The 20,602-nt window shown below is 35.1% G+C and overlaps 1 protein-coding gene across 1 annotated transcript; it reads right to left on the bottom strand.

Moving 5' to 3' along the window:
• Nucleotides 1-2,547: 2,547 nt before the first annotated feature.
• On the bottom strand, nt 2,548-3,923 carry LOC114712406 (serpin-ZX-like). Its single transcript, XM_028896935.1, has 2 exons — nt 3,522-3,923; nt 2,548-3,360 (listed from the first exon to the last, which is right to left on the bottom strand). The coding sequence occupies exons 1-2, from the start codon at nt 3,921-3,923 to the stop codon at nt 2,548-2,550; spliced, it is 1,215 nt and encodes a 404-aa protein (XP_028752768.1).
• Nucleotides 3,924-20,602: the final 16,679 nt, after the last annotated feature.

Here is a 20,602-nt window from a genome sequence, read left to right as displayed (position 1 = left end):
TTGCTACTATGCAACTTGATGCAAGAGCAAATACAATATGACCTTTGTGGCGCAAAAATGGCATCAAAGCATTACACAACAATATCTTTCCAGTGCCACCATAACCATAGACGAGGAAGAAATAGGGCCTCATGGAATTTAATGATGATATGATTGTGTTCAATATGTTTAGGGTTTAGAGTTGATGATATCTCTATCGTTAAAACACTTAATTAAAGTAGATCCTAAATAATTTGTAGTTTAGGATCAACCCAGGTTATCACTTTCAAGGAGCAAGTTATACGTTTCTTTAGGTAAGAATTCAGGTGTTGAAAAATGTAATAAAATGGACCTAAACTAAAATGCAAAATACTAAATTTAAGTGCAATATGCAAATGTCCTAAAATCTATGTGAAAATTAAATTAAACTAAATGAATGCAAATGCAATTGGAGGGGTTTGAAGGAAAGTTAAAATGAAAAGTAAAGAAAATTAATTAAAGAGCAAAGAAAATTAACAAAGTAAAAGTGAGAGATTTCTCTTCAGTTACAGTGGAAGGAACAACTTAGGATTAACAAGAAATTAACTGTCATAGCCCAAATCAATTAATTAGATCAAAGAAAAGTGACAAGAGAATGGAATTAATAATTTTAATTACCTATTTAAAATAAAGAAAACCTTCAAATTAAAAAACCCTTAAACTATTAGAGAATTTATAATAGTATAGGACTAATTAATTAAACCATTAAAATTGACAACAATTTATTCAAATTAATTCTGAAATTATGTTTTAAAATTATCTAAATAAACAATTAGACAATTTACTAACTCAATTAAACAATCAGAAGGTAAAAGAACCCAAATTTGCAATTTAAACTACATTGATAATTAAATCAATAATGAGAACTCAATTATAAATTTAATTAACAATACAAAGGTTAATAAACATAAATTCTAGCAAGTATCTCATCACAAATATAATCTAAATGTCAACACAATCCAAGAATAAAAATGACAATCTAAAATTAAATTGTCTCATGAAAATACAACTCAAAATTATTTAAAGCTAAATAATATCTCAAGTTTTTGAATTAAAAAGATAAACAGAATATCACTCTCCTATGATTTTCAAGTGCTAGTCCAAAACTCTAGCCTCTTCCATGTTCCTTTCAAGTTGTCTCCCAAAAAGCTTAAGTTGCCATGGTGAAAAGCTTCTTTCCAAGCTCCTTATATTAGCACGATCATGATGAACAATTGAAATAATATGGGTGAAGTATGTGTGGTGCGAATGATGAGGATTGATAGTGTTGTTGCGTGTATGTCCGTGCAGTAAAAGGAAGGGAATTAGTTGAATGGATGATGATGGAATCAGGCGAGAGTAGTTGCTGTCGAAAGGAAATCAAAGAATGTCATGTTGGTGAGTGGCGTTCATGAGTTCATGAGGTTGCGGCTGGGGTAAATTTAATGGGAGAAAAAGGAATATTTTTGGATTCAAAACATAAGCCCATTAGCATTTAATAGACCCATACTGTACTTAAATTTCAAAAACTAATCTTGTACCATTAGATTTCCTATTATGCTCTTTCTTGTTCTATAAGAATTTAAGTATATCTATAAATATAGATTATATTCAAATATAATATAAGCCATATTAAAAGTAAACATTAGAAATGCATTCAAGATAAGAAAAGAATTTGGAAAACTTTTCAGGCATCAATCTTTCTGAAAATATGAGAATTGTTTCTAAAGAAATATGAAATATTAATTTCAAGATAAAAATAGTAAATCACAAAATATTCATACTTTTAATCCAAAATCTTAGTTTTTATGAAAAATCCCAAAATCAATCAATTAATCCAATAATTCATAAAAATATTCATTTAAGCCCAAAATATCATTTAAATCTTAGATTAATATGGGATAAAGTATATAAAAATTAAGCTTTATCATATACCACCATAACCATGTAATGTGGGAGAGATTAAAGGAGAGAATAAAGGCGGTTTAGTTTGCAATCTGTTTACTAAACAATGTTGCAAGGCTACGGGGGTTCCAAGTCAAGCCATCGAACCACGTGAACTAAGCTGGACTAATTTATAGGGAGGGATTAAAATGGAAAAAAAATACTCATCTGATCCTAAATATAAGATTCTTTTTATAGTATAATTTACATTACAAAAAAGGTCTTATATTTAGAACTGAATAGAGTATAATTGACAAAAAGAAGACTATTTGGAGAAATTACTTTGACATATTAATAGTTATTCTTAAAGTTGAAGCAGCAAGGAGGAAGAAAATTTCAATTCTTATTCTATTCATTCAAATGTTAAGCACATGACTCAAACTCTAGTTATAGGGTTCTAGAAATATTAAAATAAGAATAAAAATCTTAAACAAATCAAATCCTAATTATAATATTGAAAGATGAAAGATAATAAAGACAATTACAAAATACGAAAAGATAAATAACTCAATAGATTCTAATTCTAATGGATAAATATATATATCCTTATTCAAATCCCTAGTACCATTCAAGATTCTAATACATCACCACTAATTTAAACCATGCTTAAGAATCCAATAGAGGGTTAAGTACTGCTCCAATGAAAAACACTGCCTTGGAAGTCTCTTCCCTTATCATGAAGATGAAGGGATGGTCAGCCACAAAGCTTATCTTGGGCATGGCTACGCTCGCACAACATTGGATAGCGCTTACTATTGTGCAGGCTGCAGCTTCTGTTCCTTCTTCATCAACTTCAACAAATGCTTTGTGCAGAATTTTTGAAACATGAAGCTTGTGACTGGAGAAAGAATCAGACACTTCTGTTAGCTCCCCAGGCATGAAAGGCAAAGTCAGTCCCAATTCTTTCATGGCCTCTTCGGCTTCCACATTGTAGGAAAACTTAAATTTTGGGATCCAAAGTTCAGAAATTTCCGCTCTCCGTAGTTCAAAATTTTGATTTAGAAATCTGGGATTTGAGTTTAAGGTATGAATTAGATTTGGTAAGCCGTGCTTCCCATGTGGAAGAAAGAAATACATGGCAAACTTGAAAGGGTTGCTACCACATTGGTAAGGGATGGAGAGTACTTTATAATTCTCAAATGAATTGAAATGATTCTGAAAAGATCTATAATAATACGATCCACATCTCTTCGAGGTCATGAATGGAACTTTTACATTCTCTCCATTAAGAAGATTGAAACTTCTAGTTTCAGTCATGGACGAATCAAACCTTTTATCCCATGCTCCTTTGAAATATAGAGCATTGGCAAGAACTAATCTTGTTCTCGGATTCAAGGAGCCTGATGGAACAATATGGCTTATGAGCCCATTAGTTGCATTTTCGATCCACGAGTTTACTTCTTGGGCAACTTCCTCAGCCTAGTGAACAAGATCCATAAAATCAGTCAGATTAAAGCTTTGCAATTTATTCTATACACAGGTCATGACGAAGAAACATATGTAAAAAGTTGCAATTTAAGAAGAAAACAAAAGAGAGAGTTAAGTGCAGGTGAAGAGCATAAAGATCAATCAAAGAGTACCTTGTTTTTGAAGTCAACCGCTTCAATTTGGCTTTTGTAAACATTTTTGACTATCTCTTCAAAACTAGTCTTCAAACCAAAAGTTTTTTCCACCCAAGCGCCATTAACAAAAGACAGATTTGGACCTCCACTTTTGGTGCCCTCAGCATGCCATAAACGAGAAAGAAATTGTGAAGATAATGAGTTCAGTTCATCTTTACTCTCTGATCCCAGAAACGAGAGAAGCTGCTCCAAGGTTTTTCCTTTAGATCCAGCAGCCACAAGGCTCAATATGATATGAAGAGATAATGGAGAAGCTACGAAATTAGAACCCTTTTCTGTTTGTTTCTGAAGAACTCTGTATGCCAATTGCAAACAGAAATCGGTGTTGAAGGAACTATTGTATGTTGAAAAGGATGCCATGACCGTCCTCTTGAGGTCTAGTGTGTTTTAATTTGCTTGACTTTCGCTAATTTATAGGAGAATATGTGATGTGATGTGCTTAAAAGTTAAGCCATCTATTTTCTTAAAATTTAAGCATATCGTAAATATTTTTGATTTAAAACAGTAAAATTGATATACTATTATTAAACATCATACAATTTAAAGAGAAAATTACCTATAACTTCTAGAGAAAAAAATACAGAGAAATTCTAATAAATTTAATTTTCCACAATTTATTTCTAAATGACGTGACACAGTTTATATATATAGAAGTTTCAATTGTAAATATAAATTGTTAAATTTGATTTGCAAAATAAGAAACTTTGGAATTTATTGCATTTAATCTTCTTATCTCTGAGATTTATGGATAATTTTCTCAAATTTATGAGAGAACGGCATGTGATAAACTCAATTAATATTTATGTGCCGCCTCTTTATGTGTTCCTCCTTAAGCCTTTTTCTTAACCTTTGAGCATATCTTTATATATAAAATATGTTTAATATAAAACATAATTGTTATAATACCATTAAACAACATAAAATTACCTATAGATCCTCGCCAAGAAAATTAAATACGGAGAGGTCCTAGAAAGTTCAATTTTTTTTTCCTCACAAGTTTTTCCTGTAAATGACGCAACTCGACTTTTAAATATCGAAGTTTACCTTGCATATTTGAATTTCTTTTTTTTTTGAAAACCTCTCTACATTATTTTCTTACTTGAGACCTCTAGATAATTTTCTCAAATTTAAAATCTTTTTTTGGGTCAATGAGAGTATAAAATCTTTAACATGCATCACTTTTTATGAGTTACAACCATTGTAACTCATTGTTCAGACCCCATGCAATAAAATGGAATTACATTTGTGAGTTATTATGTCTTTCTTATTATTGTCGTGTCATTTCTCCTAATAATAACTATTATTATTACTATTATGTCTTTTTTTTTTTAAGTTCAACCTCAATCAAAAGTTTTTAATGCATATTGAAATATAGTTAATATCCATATAAAAGTTGTTGATGATCGATAGTCAAAACTAAGTAATTAACTTGTATATATATTTTTGTTGCATCATATTGGTAGTAAAACAATGGTAGCATAATATTATTCTTAACATTGGCCCGAACCAACAAGAGATGGTGAGATCAAATCTGACATTCACCCTTTTACAAAAAAAAAAAAAAGTCCCATTTGTAGCCCCCCGTCGATGGCTTGGGGTTTTTAAATTTTTTTAAATAAAGGCATTCATTTCATTTCAATTTAATTTTAAAATGACAACTTATATTTCCCTTTTATTTTGATATTATGAAATGTTAGCTTCCTAAATTGGGATATCATATTTTCACCCTTCTTTTTCTATCATTTTCCCGTATTACTTTCAAGTTATCTATGTTAAATTGGTTCTCTTTTGCATTCTCCTCCGGCATGGAAACACACAGAAAAGCATACTCCTTGAAATTTTACCTAAGCTTTTACGTTTGAAGGATTTGGTTAGGGCTTTTTTTACATTTTACACAGAATTGTTTTGAAGACAAAAAGTAAGACAACCCTTTGACAAATAGCTTTTTACATTAATTATATATCATCATTTTTACCTATAGTGATATTCATAATAACTAGGATATATAATACTCATCTGGTGCACATTATTTTTCGATATTTTATCTTATAAGAAATACTTGAATATCACAGGATTTTTGAAAATAAGAAGTTTTTGTTAATTTAGTATTATACTACCTCTGGTTCTTAATATAAGAGTTTGTTTAACTTTTATTTTGGTCCTAAATATAAGATTTCAATATATTTTATCTCTTATATTTATCCATGTCCTTGTAATAATAATAGTTCTAGCTAATATATTTGATTAGCAAAGATATTTTAGGAAAGACAATACCTATTTATTCCAAATCACTAACTTAACTAATTTTCTTAATCTACTCAAATTAGTCAATTAGTTTTTATATTAGGGACCGGAAGTAATATATAATATTGGTTACATGATTATAGTCTTGTGATAATAATAACAGCTTCAGGCTTGAGGTTAAAAAACAATACTAAGCCATTTTGATAAGGAATTGTGAGTATTGTGTAATTTTCAAAAGATCTATAATAATATTCTTCATATCTTTTGGAGGTCATGAAGGGAACTTCCACAATCTGTCCATTGAGAAGAATGAAATTTTTGGTCTAGTCGTGGTGGGAACAAACTTTTGATCCCATGCACCTTTGAAATATGGAGCATTAGCAAGAAGTAGCTTTGTATCTTGACCTATGGAACCTAATGGAAGAATCTCACTTATCAATCCAGTAGCTGCATTTGCAGCCCATAAGTTCACTTCCTGCACAACTTCCTCAGCCTAGTGAACAAAATCCATAGAATTAGTCAAATCAAAAGCTTTGCAATTCATTAACTACACAGCTCCACTTTGATATGAGGAAAAACATGTAAAAGTTTCAGTCAAAAAGGAAAACAAGAGAGTTAAGTGCAAGTAAAGAACACAAAGATGAATAGTCAAAATAGTACCTCAAATCGACCAGTTCAATTTGGCTTCTGCAAACATTTCTGACTATCTCTTCAAAACTAATCTTCAAACCAAAAGTTTCTTCCACCCAAGCACCATTAACAAAAGACAGAATTGGACCTTCTCTTCCAGTGCCCTCAACATGCCTTAAACTAGAAACAAATTGTGAAGACATAGAATTCAGATCATCTTTACTGTTAGATCCCAGAAAAGATAGAAGTTGCCTCAAGGTTTTTCCTTTACCCAGCAGCAACAAGGCTCAATATGACATTATGAAGAGATAGTGGGGAAGATATGAAATTTGATGCCTTTTCAATTTGTTTCTGGAGAACTCTCCGTGGTACTTGCAAACAGAAATCGGCATTGAAGGAAATAGTGAGTCTGTGAAGGAGATGCCATTCTCTTGAGCTTCAGTACGCTTCTTTAGCATGACTTGCCCAAATTTACTAGCGAATATGCGCCGGCGTCTTTCGGATTCTTCATTATTAAAGCTTAACCTTTGAGGATCTCGTTATAACTTACATTATGTAATTGATATATTACAATATAATTAACCAAATCAAGATAAAATATTAAAAAAAATGAAATAAATCATGCTATATTCATAAGCGGTTAATAGTATGACTCAATCTTTAAATTTTGTGCAGGGTTCCAAACTTATATATCATTGTATTTGTTTTCTTTTGCCGGCCAAGTTATTTCTTATTTGTTTTACTTTTGTTTTGTCTTTTCTCCCCTTATTTAAACTTTGGAAGTGTGTGTGTATTGTCATGGATTAGCTTATTTTTAGTATTTTGCTCATAGCAATCCTGTCAGTTTTACTTTCAAAAAAAATCTCAATATAATGATATTAATTGATCCGTTATCCCAATTCACATTTCCATATACCTATGGATAAGCTAAAATAAGCTCTCACTGTGTTGGAACTGGGGAAAATTAATTTGGAGATCTTTGTAATTTCCATCAATTTTGGACTAGGTCCTCATGCATTTCTTTCTTTTCATTGGGTCCTTAAACTTTTTCCCGTTAAATCCTTTAGTTCTTGCTGTTAAGTAGTTATTAAAACCGTTAAAAATTTTGGCTATGGATAAGTGATACGTGTCTGAAAGGTCTCCCTCACCATCCAACTTGCCCCTCTTGGAGTTTCTTAACGCTTGAACCGTACCTTGCATAGGCAACACATGACCAATCACCTCCAAGAGATTGCTAACAACACCTCCACCCTCTTCAGTTCATGCAACTGGAGCTCAACCCTTCCACTCATAGCCGAACTTAATTAGAGTACGCACACAAGAAAAGAGTGTTTACTGATTTTATAGGGAAAGCACCAAAAAGAAGAAGAAGAGAGATTAAGAAGCCTACATGAGCTTTATATATAAATATATAAATATAAATAATTTCTATTGGAAAATCAAAAGCAAGCTCAGGTCCACCCTTGAGTACTTTCTCACTATATGCAGATCATGATTCAATGAAAATTACAAATTTCATAGTCATATAATATTATATATATAGTGAAGATTTAGGGAAACATCAATTGATTCTTGAAGGAGTGGGAGATTGCAATAATATTCAGATCTTTAATGGTGGCCTCGTGTTGATGGTGAGTAGTTCAATTTACTCTGTTTTTCCATTACTAAAACAGGGGAGGCTGTCCTAATTCACATATGATGCATAGATAATAACTATTTAACGGCACGTCACTTTTTTATTTCACATACATCGGAGTTGGGTCTTTTTTCTTTCCCACCATGAGTGGAAGGGTTGAGGTGCAGTCCTGAAAGAGGATGGAGGTGTTCTCAGCAAACTCTTGTGGGTGACTCACTGTGTGTCACTTGGACAAGAAATGCCTCAAGCCTTAAGAAGCTCAAGACAAGGTTAAACTAAATGGTGAGGCAGATGTTTCAAACATGTATTACTAAATCAATTTCTTTTGACACATGGAAGGTAAAAACGAAAAGAAACAAGGGCAAAACAATGACCCATTCTATGTTAACCTCCAGCATGAGCATGTCTGTGAGTTCCCTACTATCTGAAGCCTATAGGGACAACTTAGATCTTGTTTGCCCAGGTTATCAGTTTGGGCATTCCTGTCTCTATTGATTAGAACAATCTACATACTCTAGTCTCACTGAAGGTTGTCTTTAATCTCATACTGATGTATAGTGGATATTTATAACGGTGTTAATAACTATTTAACGGCAAGGACCCATCTAACGGGAAAAAGTTTAACGACCTGATAAAAAGGGAAAAAAGCTCAAAAGACCTGATTTAAAATTGATAAAAACTACAAGGATCTCTAAATTAATTTTTTCGAAACTAAAATATAATACTCCAATGATAAATGCAATTCGAATTTCAAATTTTATAATGACATGTGCAAGAAAAAAATTAACATAGAGACATCCAATTTTTTTTTCTTTTTTAAAATTAATAAAGAGAGCCTAGTGTAAATATGTCAAATACGCTTAGTAGTGACTTTTTAGAGCAACTTATCTTAGTAGTTCTTCACCAGCTCTGTTTTTTCTTTCTTATGGGGGCCTAGAACTTAGAACTAGTTGTTACTTTCAACTTATTTATGTTCGATTGGTTCCCTTTTGCATTCTTTTCTAGCATGGAAACAGACAGAGAAAAGCATACTCCTTGAAATTTTAGCTGAGCTTTTACCTTTGAAGGGTTTTGTAGGAAAATGGGCCAGTCCACCTTTGGTGGATTGGACCCAAGCCCAGTATCATTTGGGGTCCTGGTGTAAATTATAAAACTCATGGGTCTTTAACTGTAATTTTCACCCTTTCATATATTTTGCCAAAAGCGGGAACAGTTAAAACGAAGGAGACGGTTTTTATTTGAACTAGCGTGAGGGGAGTTACATAACTGATCCAATGGGATCAGTTTGCTGAAGTGCATTTTGCGTTTTTCCTCCTCCATCAGACTTCACCCTCCGTCTCTCCAAACTCTCTCTCCGGTGCATTTGCTGTGTCTATCAGATCCGACTCCGTCACCGTGATCGGACCTCTGCGTGGCAACTTGATTACATTGCAGACTCCAAGTATGCCCGAAATCCTTCATTGGTATCAGAGCATGTGATTTTTCTTGTTGATTTTGTGGCCTGCGTTTTTATATCAGTATTTTTTTCTGATTGTTCGGTCTGAGTAACTTGTGATTTGCTTATGCAAATCCTCTATTTTACTTTCAGTATGATAGTTTTTGTGTCTTATATTTATGTTTAGACATATTGGGTTGCTTCTCTGCCTCTGTGAAAATCGTTTTATACAGTATCTATTTTCGGCCGTACGTTTTCATTTTTGGGTGTCTTGAAATGAAGTTTTTTGGATTCAAAATTTATCCCATTGCGTAGAGCTCGAAAAACAAAGAAAATGATATAAAGTACACTAAAAAACGGACACTGGACGGCGAAGATATAGAGGAGAGAAGAAACCGGGTCCGTCGGACCCGACTCGGTTACAGAAGCCGGGTCAAGACGACCCGGCTGGAAGTTGAAGGAGACCTCCAGGGGCCAAAACGACGTCATTTTGGCCCCTCCTGTAAAAAAAAAAAAGGTATTTACTGGGCTGGACGTAGGATCCAGCCCAGACCAAAAAAAAAAAGGGGAAAGGGTGTACTGGGCTGGAGGCAGGATCCAGCTCAAACCAAAAAAAAAAATTTTTTTTTTGAAGGGAACCGGTTGGGCTGAAATGGACCCAAACCCAACTGGTCCAAAATACTTTTAATTAAAAAAAATAAAAACCGAGAATTAAAAAAAAATGAATTTAAAAAAAAAATTTTTTTTTGACCAAGCAGCGCCACGTGGCGCATTTTGCCACGTGGCACCCCACCTTGGCACGTGGGGACCACCACTTGATAGGTGGTGGCGCGTGGAAGCCTCAGGCACGGCGCGTGTTGCCGGCGGCAGGCTGCATGGTGGCGCGTGAAGTACACGCGCCGACAGGGCGAGTGGGAAAATATTTTTTCCCATTTTTCCGCTAATTTTTCCTTCTAGGGGCGCGTGTAGGCGCATGGAAGGTCCGTTTGAGGTGCGGTTTGTCTCTAAAAATCCCTAAAATCAAGGTCTTCATTTTGATATATAATTTGATAATTTTGGAGACAATTAAGGATCTATTTGTGAGTATTTTCAGTGTATTTTCTGGTATTTTCATGCGGAAATAAATTCCAGAATATTCAGAATAATTTAAATTATTTTGTTCTAGGTGAAAATGAAGCAAGAGGCTTCTAGTAGCACTGAAAGTATCCAAGATGGTTCATTGGAATACTCATACATGGATAATGCAGTTCCAGAATATGAGCCAGAGGATGAGGATCCTGAAGAGGTTCCTCAAGAAATCCCGGAGGAGTTAATGGATTCTAGACCTGAGTCAGAATCTTTATTTCCCACTGAACCCCTCCGTACCGAACCTCATTTGGTTTGTAATGATTCACTAGATCTTCCCAATAAAACCGAAGTAGAGGAAGGCGAAGAGGTGGATCAACCCTGTACCCCTGCTTTAGCTATGAGAATAGCTGAAAGAGATGCAGCTAAATTGACAAACATAAAAGGCATCAATGGTGCTCGCTAGCTACGTCCATTACATGACCGATAAGAAGAATACCGAATTCTACCTTAGAGTCATAATGGAGTACAATAAAAGTTAGAGGCGGACCTAAAGGCAAACCCATAAGAAAGTCTTACTGGATTTGGGCCATAGAGCTAGTGTCCTCCTTTATGAACAAAACGCGCAAACTTAGAAGCCTAAGAAAAGCAATGCTTGATTACCTTTATGTTCATATCAAATGATGTAATATTTGTATTCGCCTTGAATTTGTGGTTTCATGCATTGTAAACAGACTAAGTATGTTATTTCATTTAATGAAATTACTTGAATTATTGTTGTATGATTATTTGTGAATATCATGTGTATGCCTTTTATAAGTGGGAGCTTTTAGAAGATAAGACTTCTAAAGGTTACATTTTTTTAAAGTGCTTATATAAAATCCTTGATAGGACATGATGATTGTTGCTAGTATCTGTGTGATGGATCTAGTAATTTCATTATTTACTGATTGAGGATAATATAGGCACATTACATTGTATACTTCATTGTGCTATATAACTGAAATGTTCTTTGGTTCGGTTCTCTTTAAAGAGAACATAGATTAATGTGGGATAGATTTGTCACAGAACTAAGAATGGCAACCAAGAACATAATTGCTGAATTGAACAAGGGAGAAAAGCTTAACGGGGACAACTGGGACATCTGGCACCGAAAGGTCCAGTATATCCTAGAAGAACAGGATGCGATAGAGCCTCTCACCACTGCTATGGTTGAACCTGAAGCTGGCAACACCCAGCACAGGAGAGACCAAGAGGCATATCTAACCTGGAAAAAGAAGAATAGCATAGCAAGAATCACGCTTTTGAGCTCCATGGCTGACGACCTGATGTGCGAGTTTGAGTCGCACAAAACTGCACAGGCCATGTGGATAGCATTGAAGGATAAGTTTGGCGGAGTCTCTACGACCAAGCTTAGAAGGTTGACGATTAAGTTCGATACCTATAAGCTCAAGCCAAACAATCCTATGAAGCAACATCTGAGAGAGATGGCCAATATGATCCGGGAACTGAAGGAAGCTGGACATAATCTGTCTGATGAGCAGCAAGTGCAGGCTGTCATCAGGTCACTCCCTGCAAGTTGGGAGCACATGAAAGTCAACCTAACCCACAATGAAAACATCATCACTTTTAATGATGTAGCTAAGCATCTGGAGCTGGAAGATGAACGTCTAGAGGCTTACAAGAGCTCTGGACAAACTTATTTAACTGAGGATGCTGGTACTTCCAATCTAAGCCCAATTTCAAAAAGGGCAAGAAGCCCCAAAAGAAAGGGAAGAAGGGCGGTCCTCAATTTAAAAAGGGCAAGAAACAATTTAAGAAGAAGGGAAAGAAAGGCGGGAAGAAGAAGCTAGACCTGAAGAAGGTCAAATGCTTCGCCTGCCAACAAATGGGCCATTTCGCACGTGACTGTTCCAAACAGGCTGAAAGCGAAAAGGTATTAGTGAATTATGTGAATTCACATGTTTCATATGTTTCTAGTACTGTTTTTCTAACAGAACCTGTTTCTTCTTCTTGGATTATAGACTCAGGCTCCACAGACCACGTAAGCAGGGATCGGGGATCCTTCGTGGAATACCGTCGGTTGCCGTATCAAAGCAAGTGGCTTTATGTTGGGAACAATGCGAGAATCGAGGTTCGAGGCATTGGCACCTGCAAGCTTGCTTTGCGTGGTGGAAAGACCTTGATACTCCATGATGTGCTTCATGCTCCCGACATCCGACGGAATTTAATTTCTGTTATTTGCTTAGTAGACTTTGGGTTTAATGTTTATTTTCATGATAAAGTTGCAGACATTTCCTTCAACTCTGAATTTTATGGTTCAGCATTCAGATTCCAGAAATTTTTTGTTATGGATCTTGCTTTTGGTTTTAACGCTCATGATTGTTTTGCTATTTCTTCAAGCAATCCTGATATGAATATCTGGCATGCTAGACTAGGACATATTAATCAAAATAGAATGATTAAACTAGCAAAAGAAGGAATGTTGGGCACAATCCCTAACATGGAAATGTCCTTATGTGAAAATTGTCTAGCTGGTAAGGCAACTAGAAAACCTTTCGGTAAGGGAACAAGAGCTGAAAATCCATTGCAATTAATCCATTCTGATATCTGTGGTCCAATGAGTGTGAGGGCGAGACACGGAGCTTGGTATTTTATTACCTTTATTGACGATTTTTCACGATATGGTCATGTCTATTTGATCTCGCATAAGTCTGAAGCACTTGAGTGCTTTAGACGATACATAAATGAGGTAGAGAATCAAATGGATAGTAAAATTAAAGCATTACGTACTGATCGAGGTCGTGAATATTTATCTGATCAATTAAACAGCTCTGTGAGGAAAAAGGGATAATTAGACAACTGACTATCCCTGGCACTCCACAACAGAATGGAGTGGCTGAGAGGAGGAATAGAACTCTTCTAGACATGGTTAGGTCTATGATGGCTCAAGCAAACCTACCAATTTCATATTGGGGTGATGCTTTGTTAACGGCAACCTTCATACTTAACCGTGTGCCCTCAAAATCAGTCGCTTCCACACCCTATGAATTATGGACAAAACGCAAACCGGATCTAAGTGTCCTAAGACCCTGGGGGTCAGCGGCATATGTTCATGATGATTCCCACAAGCATGGGAAATTGGGTCCTAGAGGAAAGAAATGTATCTTTATAAGGTACTCTGAACAATCTAAAGGATACGTTTTCATAGGTGAAAACGAAGATGGAACAGTGACTGAAATGGAATCAAGAGATGCCACATTCATTGAGACTGAATTTCCTAATAGAGGAGATGTTGACCGCACTGTATCTCTTTATGAGACACAGGAACAAGTCAGTGCAGAACAAATTGACAGACCAGAATCGTCTAGGTGTGTCAATCTGAGTGGGAGCCAAGAAAGGTCAACACCAAGACCTGAACAAAGAAAGAAAGATAAGCAAATAGCTCCCGTCAGAAGGAGTAACAGGGAAAGTGTTCCCAAAAGACGCTTTCAAATAGAAGGCGAATCTCTCTTAGTTACTCCAGAAGGGGATGATGAGCCCCGTTCTGTACGAGAAGCCTTGTCAGGTCCTGCAAAAGATGAATGGATGAAAGCTATGGAAGAAGAAATGGACTCAATGAAAAAGAACCAAGTTTGGGTGTTAGTTGATCTTCCAAAAGGGCGTAAAGCCATTGGGAACAAGTGGGTTCTCAAAATTAAAAGAAAAGTGGATGGATCAATTGACAAATACAAGGCTCGATTAGTGGCAAAGGGGTACACACAACAGGAAGGAATAGATTATGAAGATACATTCTCACCTGTTGTGCGTTTCAATTCTATTAGACTTATTCTGGCAATAGTAAACAGTTTAGATTTAGAATTACATCAGATGGATGTAAAAACCGCATTTCTGAATGGTGATCTGGATGAAGAAATCTATATGGAACAACCATTAGGTTTCATTGAAAAAGGAAAAGAAAATAAAGTTTGTAAACTCAAAAGGTCCATTTATGGATTGAAACAATCATCCAGACAGTGGTATTTGAGGTTTCACAAAGCAATAACCTCATATGACTTCCAAATGATAGAGGAAGACCACTGCGTCTACATTAAGCGGTTTGAGGGTAATTTTGTCATATTATCCTTATATGTAGACGATATACTATTAGCCGGAAATAGTCTAGATTCGGTGGTGGCTATTAAAGAATGGCTTTCGTCGAATTTTGAAATGAAAGACATGGGTGAAGCAGAGTATATACTTGGAGTTAAGATCCAAAGAAATCGTTCAAAACGAATCCTCTCTCTTTCACAAGAGAATTATATCAACAAGATTCTTGAGCGATTTAACATGAAAGACTGCAATCCCATGAGTACACCCCGTTGCCTACTGGAGTGGCTTTGAGTTCTGACATGTGTCCCAAAACCGAATCTGATAAAAAGAAGATGGAAAGAGTTCCATATGCCAGTGCTGTTGGTAGTCTGATGTACGCAATGATGTGTACAAGACCAGACATCTGTTATGCAGTGGGACTGGTGAGCAGATTCCAGTCTAACCCCGGTGAAAAGCATTGGAAAGCAGTGAAGAGGATCTTGAGATACTTAAAGGGCACTTCCAATTATGCACTGTGCTACGAAGGAGGTGACCTGCGTCTTGTTGGGTACTCCGATGCTGATGTAGGCGGAGATGAAGAAGAACGAAGGTCAACTTCAGGTTATACCTTCTTGCTCAACAATGGCGCCATATGTTGGAGTAGCAAGAAGCAAACGTGCATTGCCTTACATTCAATGGAAGCTGAGTTTGTGGCATGCACTGCAGCAGTGCAAGAGGCTTTATGGCTGAAGAGATTTATAGAACACCTTGGATTTGGAAAAGAGTACCAATCCGGTGATGGTATACTGTGACAATACTGCAGCCATAGCCTATACTAAAGATCCTAAGTATCACAGCAAAACCAAGCACATTGACATCAAGTATAATTTTGTTAGAGATTACATAGCACAAAAGATTGTTACTGTACAATACATTTCAACCAAATGTATGGTAGCAGATCCTCTGACAAAGCCAATAGGCGAAAAAGTTTTTAAAGAACATGTACAAGCCCTTGGCATACGTAAAGTGTAATATGAATGCTTCATTAATGAAATTATATTTCGTTATCACTTTATGTGTCTGTCCGAAAGTATACAATGTCTAGTATGTCGTACAGGTTAAAAAGGTTGGCTCTCTCACACGGGCAACCGCCTTTGACACTCAGGTGGAGTGAACAAAGATGAGACATTTGTGTTCACCAGTAAAGCAGCAATGAATGCTGATATGGTAGGGAAGAAACACAAACTTTATGTCGCCTTGACTAAAGTGTAGCAAGTCAAGATGAGATCCACGTTGATAAAGCTGGATCGAAGTTTGGAATCCCACTTCCATAATACCTGTAGCCAGACAACAAACTCTTCAACGTCGACGTCATAACAATGAGCAGAGTTGAAGAATTTGGGTTTAGATACTGAGTGTGTCTGGACCTAAGTCTGTACGGTGTTAATAATAAATCTAAATCGACATACGCTCTTATAGTAAAAGAGTAACACCGTAGCATGTGTTTCATACCACATGTGCTGAGAGAACCGCAAAAGGGAAGCAAGTGAAAGATCCCTGCTTCATTGCTGTGTGAGTCCCAGGGAGGAATTATCCTCCTATTGGTGTCCTTTGACTTTGACAATATCATGAAGATATGTTTCAGTGACTGCTACTTTGGCATATGTCCTATGGTCATGATTGATGCGATCTAAGGTAGTATGCTAAGAAAGCGACTGATTCATTTCAAAGTGATATTTGGGCGAAAGGAAGATTAACTGTGATATACACACCTATGCTAGTGTCTGTGACATGTCCCTTATGACATTTTGTGGTCGTAAGTGTGGATACTAGACATACGAGAAAGGTAATCTAAGTCAACCATTGACTCGAGAGGGATTAGATTTACCGTGAAAAAGTGTATATAAGTAAATCTGGGACATCTGAGGCATAATTTTAAAATTCAAGCTACACAAAGGAGAGGGTGACTTGTGCTGATCCTTTAAAAGGGATTTCTAGTACAGGGACCCAAGCGAAGACGTCATGCCCACGCGGTCACAGCAAATCACTAAGTATGAAATTGAGGGAAGGTGAAGAGACTAGGCCTGCGACATCTAATCCACCAAGTGTGAGTGGGAGATGTAGGAAAATGGGCAAGTCCACCCTTGGTGGATTGGACCCAAGCCCAGTATCATTTGGGGTCCTGGTGTAAATTATAAAACTCATGGGTCTTTAACTGTAATTTTCGCCCTTTCATATATTTTGCCAAAAGCGGGAACAGTTAAAACGAAGGAGACGGTTTTTATTTGAACTAGCGTGAGGGGAGTTACATAACTGATCCAATGGGATCAGTTTGCTGAAGTGCATTTTGCGTTTTTCCTCCTCCATCAGACTTCACCCTCCGTCTCTCCAAACTCTCTCTCCGGTGCATTTGCTGTGTCTATCAGATCCGACTTTGTCACCGTGATCAGACCTCTGCGTGGCAACCTGATTACATTGCAGACTCCAGGTATGCCCAAAATCCTTCAGGTTTGGTTAGGGCTCTGTTTTATATGTATTTTACATTTAATTGTTTAAAAGAGGGAGAAAAAATCCCAAGACAACTATTTCATGAAAAGTTTTTGACATTCATTACTATTACTTTTACCTATACGGATATTTATGATAACTAGGATACATAATCATCTGGTGCACTTTATTTTTCAATATTTTATCTTATAAGAAATGCTTAGGCATCACAGGTTTTTTGCAAAGAAGAGCTTCATCTGAATTTTGAATTATGTAATATTGGCTACATGATTATAGTCTTTTGATGATTCGAACAATTTATTTATAATAATAACAGCTTTAAGCTTGAGGTTAAAAAACAATCCCAAGTCATAACACGTTGTTAATAAACACCAGAATCAGGGGCGGAAAGATTATGACTTATGATATACTAGCCTCGTTTTAAATATAAGAGTTAGTTAACTAATTTGAGTGGATTAAAAAAATAAATTAGGTTAGTTATTTGTAATAAATATGTATTATCTTTTTTAAAATATCCTTAATAATCAAGTATATTGACTAAAACTACAATTATTAGGAGGACTACCTTGAAAAAAAATAGATAAATATGAGAGACAAAGTAAATTAGAGTCTCATGTTTAGGACCAATTGATCCTCATGTCGCCTTTGGGGCTAAATTAAATTTGATCTAGAACGTAGCAAGTGATATAAAACAAAATCATTTTTTTTATTAGAGCCAAAAATTAACTAGATCCTAGATTGACTAAAACAAAATTGCTACTAAAAAGGATTTTTTTGGCTGGGTTTTTTTTTTCAAATAGAAAAAGTTAAAATATATTTTTGCTGATGAATTAAAAACAATTCTAAATACTTTTTTTAATTTTCTTTTATATAAAAAATATGAAAAGTAATTTGAAAATAAAATTAAAAGAAAATTGATTAAAAAGATCACAAATGATAAAAAAATTGGATTTTAGAAAAATATGAGAGAATGCTTATTGGAAAATGAAAATTAAGTTATCATTGCCCAGAATGATTGGATGTTATTTGTTCATTAATTTAAAAACAAAACTTTAATTAGTGATTAAGTCAAGTAATCTTAATCAATGAATGTCCTAAAACTTTACCTACAATTACCAATTAAAAATACCATTAAAAAACAATTAGCATGCAATTAGACTTAGATTAATATAGTTTGATTGTTTATATAAAGAACACTCAATTTGAGATTTTTTTTTTGATAACATCAATTTGAGATGTTTAACAAGTACAATGCAGTCATAAAATTCAGTCAAAGTAGAAAAGAGCAATATATCCACATAAAACTTCAAACAGAATATATCTGTATAAACTTCAAATTGCATAATTCAATCCCAATCACAAAAGTTTGAAATTAAGAAATATAACTAGTAATCTGATAAAATTTAATCAAATAGTATTAATCATAACTTAAGAAATCTATTATATAATTATTTAGAGGAATTGAAATAAAAAAAACTCCCAAACTTACTCAGAAGCAAAAACCCAATCCTCCATCTCCAACCATCGAAATTAGCCGCACATGATTTGAATTTCTACCATGAACGATGACGGAGGCGGAGAAAGAGACAGAACTTGCCAGCGGTGGTGGGTTTAGGGAGGTAGCGATTCAGGTTGACGGAAGAATGGAGATCACCGGCGGTGAAGACTGAAGGTCGCTGACTAGCTCTGCCTCCGTCTGCTCTGTTCTCCTGCGTCTCCCTCTTTCAGCTCTGCCGCCACTGCGAAGATGATGAAGATGATCAAAGACGATGATGATGGTTGTGGTGATCGAGTGTTGATAGATGGTGGCGTGTGTGGTGGAGGTTGGAACATGGTGATGGTGAAGAATGGAGGACGCGCTCTGCCTCGTTTTTCAGTTGGTCCCCGTTGAATGGCGATAGCGAATCTGATTATATCCTAAGCATTGTTTTTTTCACTTTCAGCTTTTCATTTAATTTTCTTGCAATAAAATTCAAGATATTTTTGCTCTTTTTAGCTCTATTTTCGTGCAACCACTCTCAATTCAAATTAATCATAATTAATGCATTTAAACTCAATAAATATGATAAAATTCTCGAGGGAAAACTAATTTGGAAGTCCTTATAATTATCTTCAATTTTAAACTAGGTCCTCATTTTTATTTTTCTTTTTACTGAGTCTTTTAATTTTTTATTGTTAGATTTGTTAGTCCCTACAGTTAAGTAAAATGAAATACCGCTAAAAGTCTCTATTACCTTGTGTCTTTCCCACCATATCACCTTCTCGGTTTTGTATCTACTCCCCCTTTTTTTTTTGTCCGGTTTGCGATCCTCACAGCTCCTAGAAAGCAAACTCCCATCTCATTCTGCAAATTACATATTATCAGAAGCTTTTTATTCTCTTCTTTGATTTCAAAATTAAGATCCTCAATTGACCAAAAAAATAACTTTTAATTTATTACCTATGATTTCCGGATTTCTTCTTCAATAAGGATGAGAAAGTAAAAAGAGAAAATCAAGCTGTTTATCATGTCTCCTTACTGTAACTTCCAAATTCGTTGGCTATACAAAGAGAAAAATCACTGCTTATTATTATTATCTCCTTCTCTGTCTACAAATGTTTCAACACCCCTCAAAATTCTGTAGCTGTATTTGAAATTAATTTGTAATTTAGATCATACATTTTAATAGGCATAACCTTTTCGTAAAGCTCAAAGTACTCAACGGCAAAATTTTTTATAAATGGTCTTGAAAAAAAAAAAAGTTTTGAAACCCACAAGCACCCTAGCTCACCAAATAAAAACTAAGAATCTACAAAGCTATGACGTTCTTCTACTGGCTTGGCGTGATGTTTACCATTCTGATCACATTCAATGTATTATTCCATCTCAGATTTTTAATTATGTAAAAGCATGTCAGATTTGTTATGCAGAGGTGGAAGGGAACAGCAAGGCCAGGAAAATATGGGGGAAGGAGACGATGTAATGAAAGGTTTTAACAGAGTTTGTTCATATTTAACGGCAGGGACTAATAGATCTAATGGTAGAAAATTAAAGGATCTAATAAAAAGAAAAATCAGTATAAGGACCTAATTCAAAATCAAGAAAAACCATAAGGACTTTCAAAATAGTTTTCCCGATCCTCAAATAAGATATGAACAATCATAATAATATAAGAAGTTATCACCAAGATAAAATCAAATGAGGTCTTATATTAAACTTTAAAGGTAGTATCCCATTACTTGAGGAGCCATGCAAGTTGGCCATACATAGGATAGAAATACTTTCTCTAATCTTAAACATAGGAGCTTGTTACCTAGCTAATTCAGTGTAGGACCATATAACATTTATGACAAAAGAAAATACATAGGAATTACCAAAAACGATGAACCCAGGTCAAGACACATGATCTGAATAAATAAGATTTAAACCATTCAAGTACCACTATTAATACTTCTCATTGTAAGTATCGC

The sequence above is a fragment of the Neltuma alba genome, unplaced genomic scaffold (assembly GCF_004799145.2).
Source record: "Neltuma alba isolate B1F8T4 unplaced genomic scaffold, ASM479914v2 tig00011359_pilon, whole genome shotgun sequence".
NCBI lineage: Eukaryota > Viridiplantae > Streptophyta > Magnoliopsida > Fabales > Fabaceae > Neltuma > Neltuma alba.
This window is presented reverse-complemented; position numbering and strand designations above follow the sequence as displayed.

Bases quoted from the DNA above. Each gene is read 5' to 3' on its own strand.
- LOC114712406 (XM_028896935.1), bottom strand. From the start codon at position 3,923: ATGGCATCCTTTTCAACATACAATAGTTCCTTCAACACCGATTTCTGT. The intron at 3,361-3,521 runs GTACTCTTTGAT...CTTGTTCACTAG, and splicing joins CGGTTGACTTCAAAAACAAG to GCTGAGGAAGTTGCCCAAGA.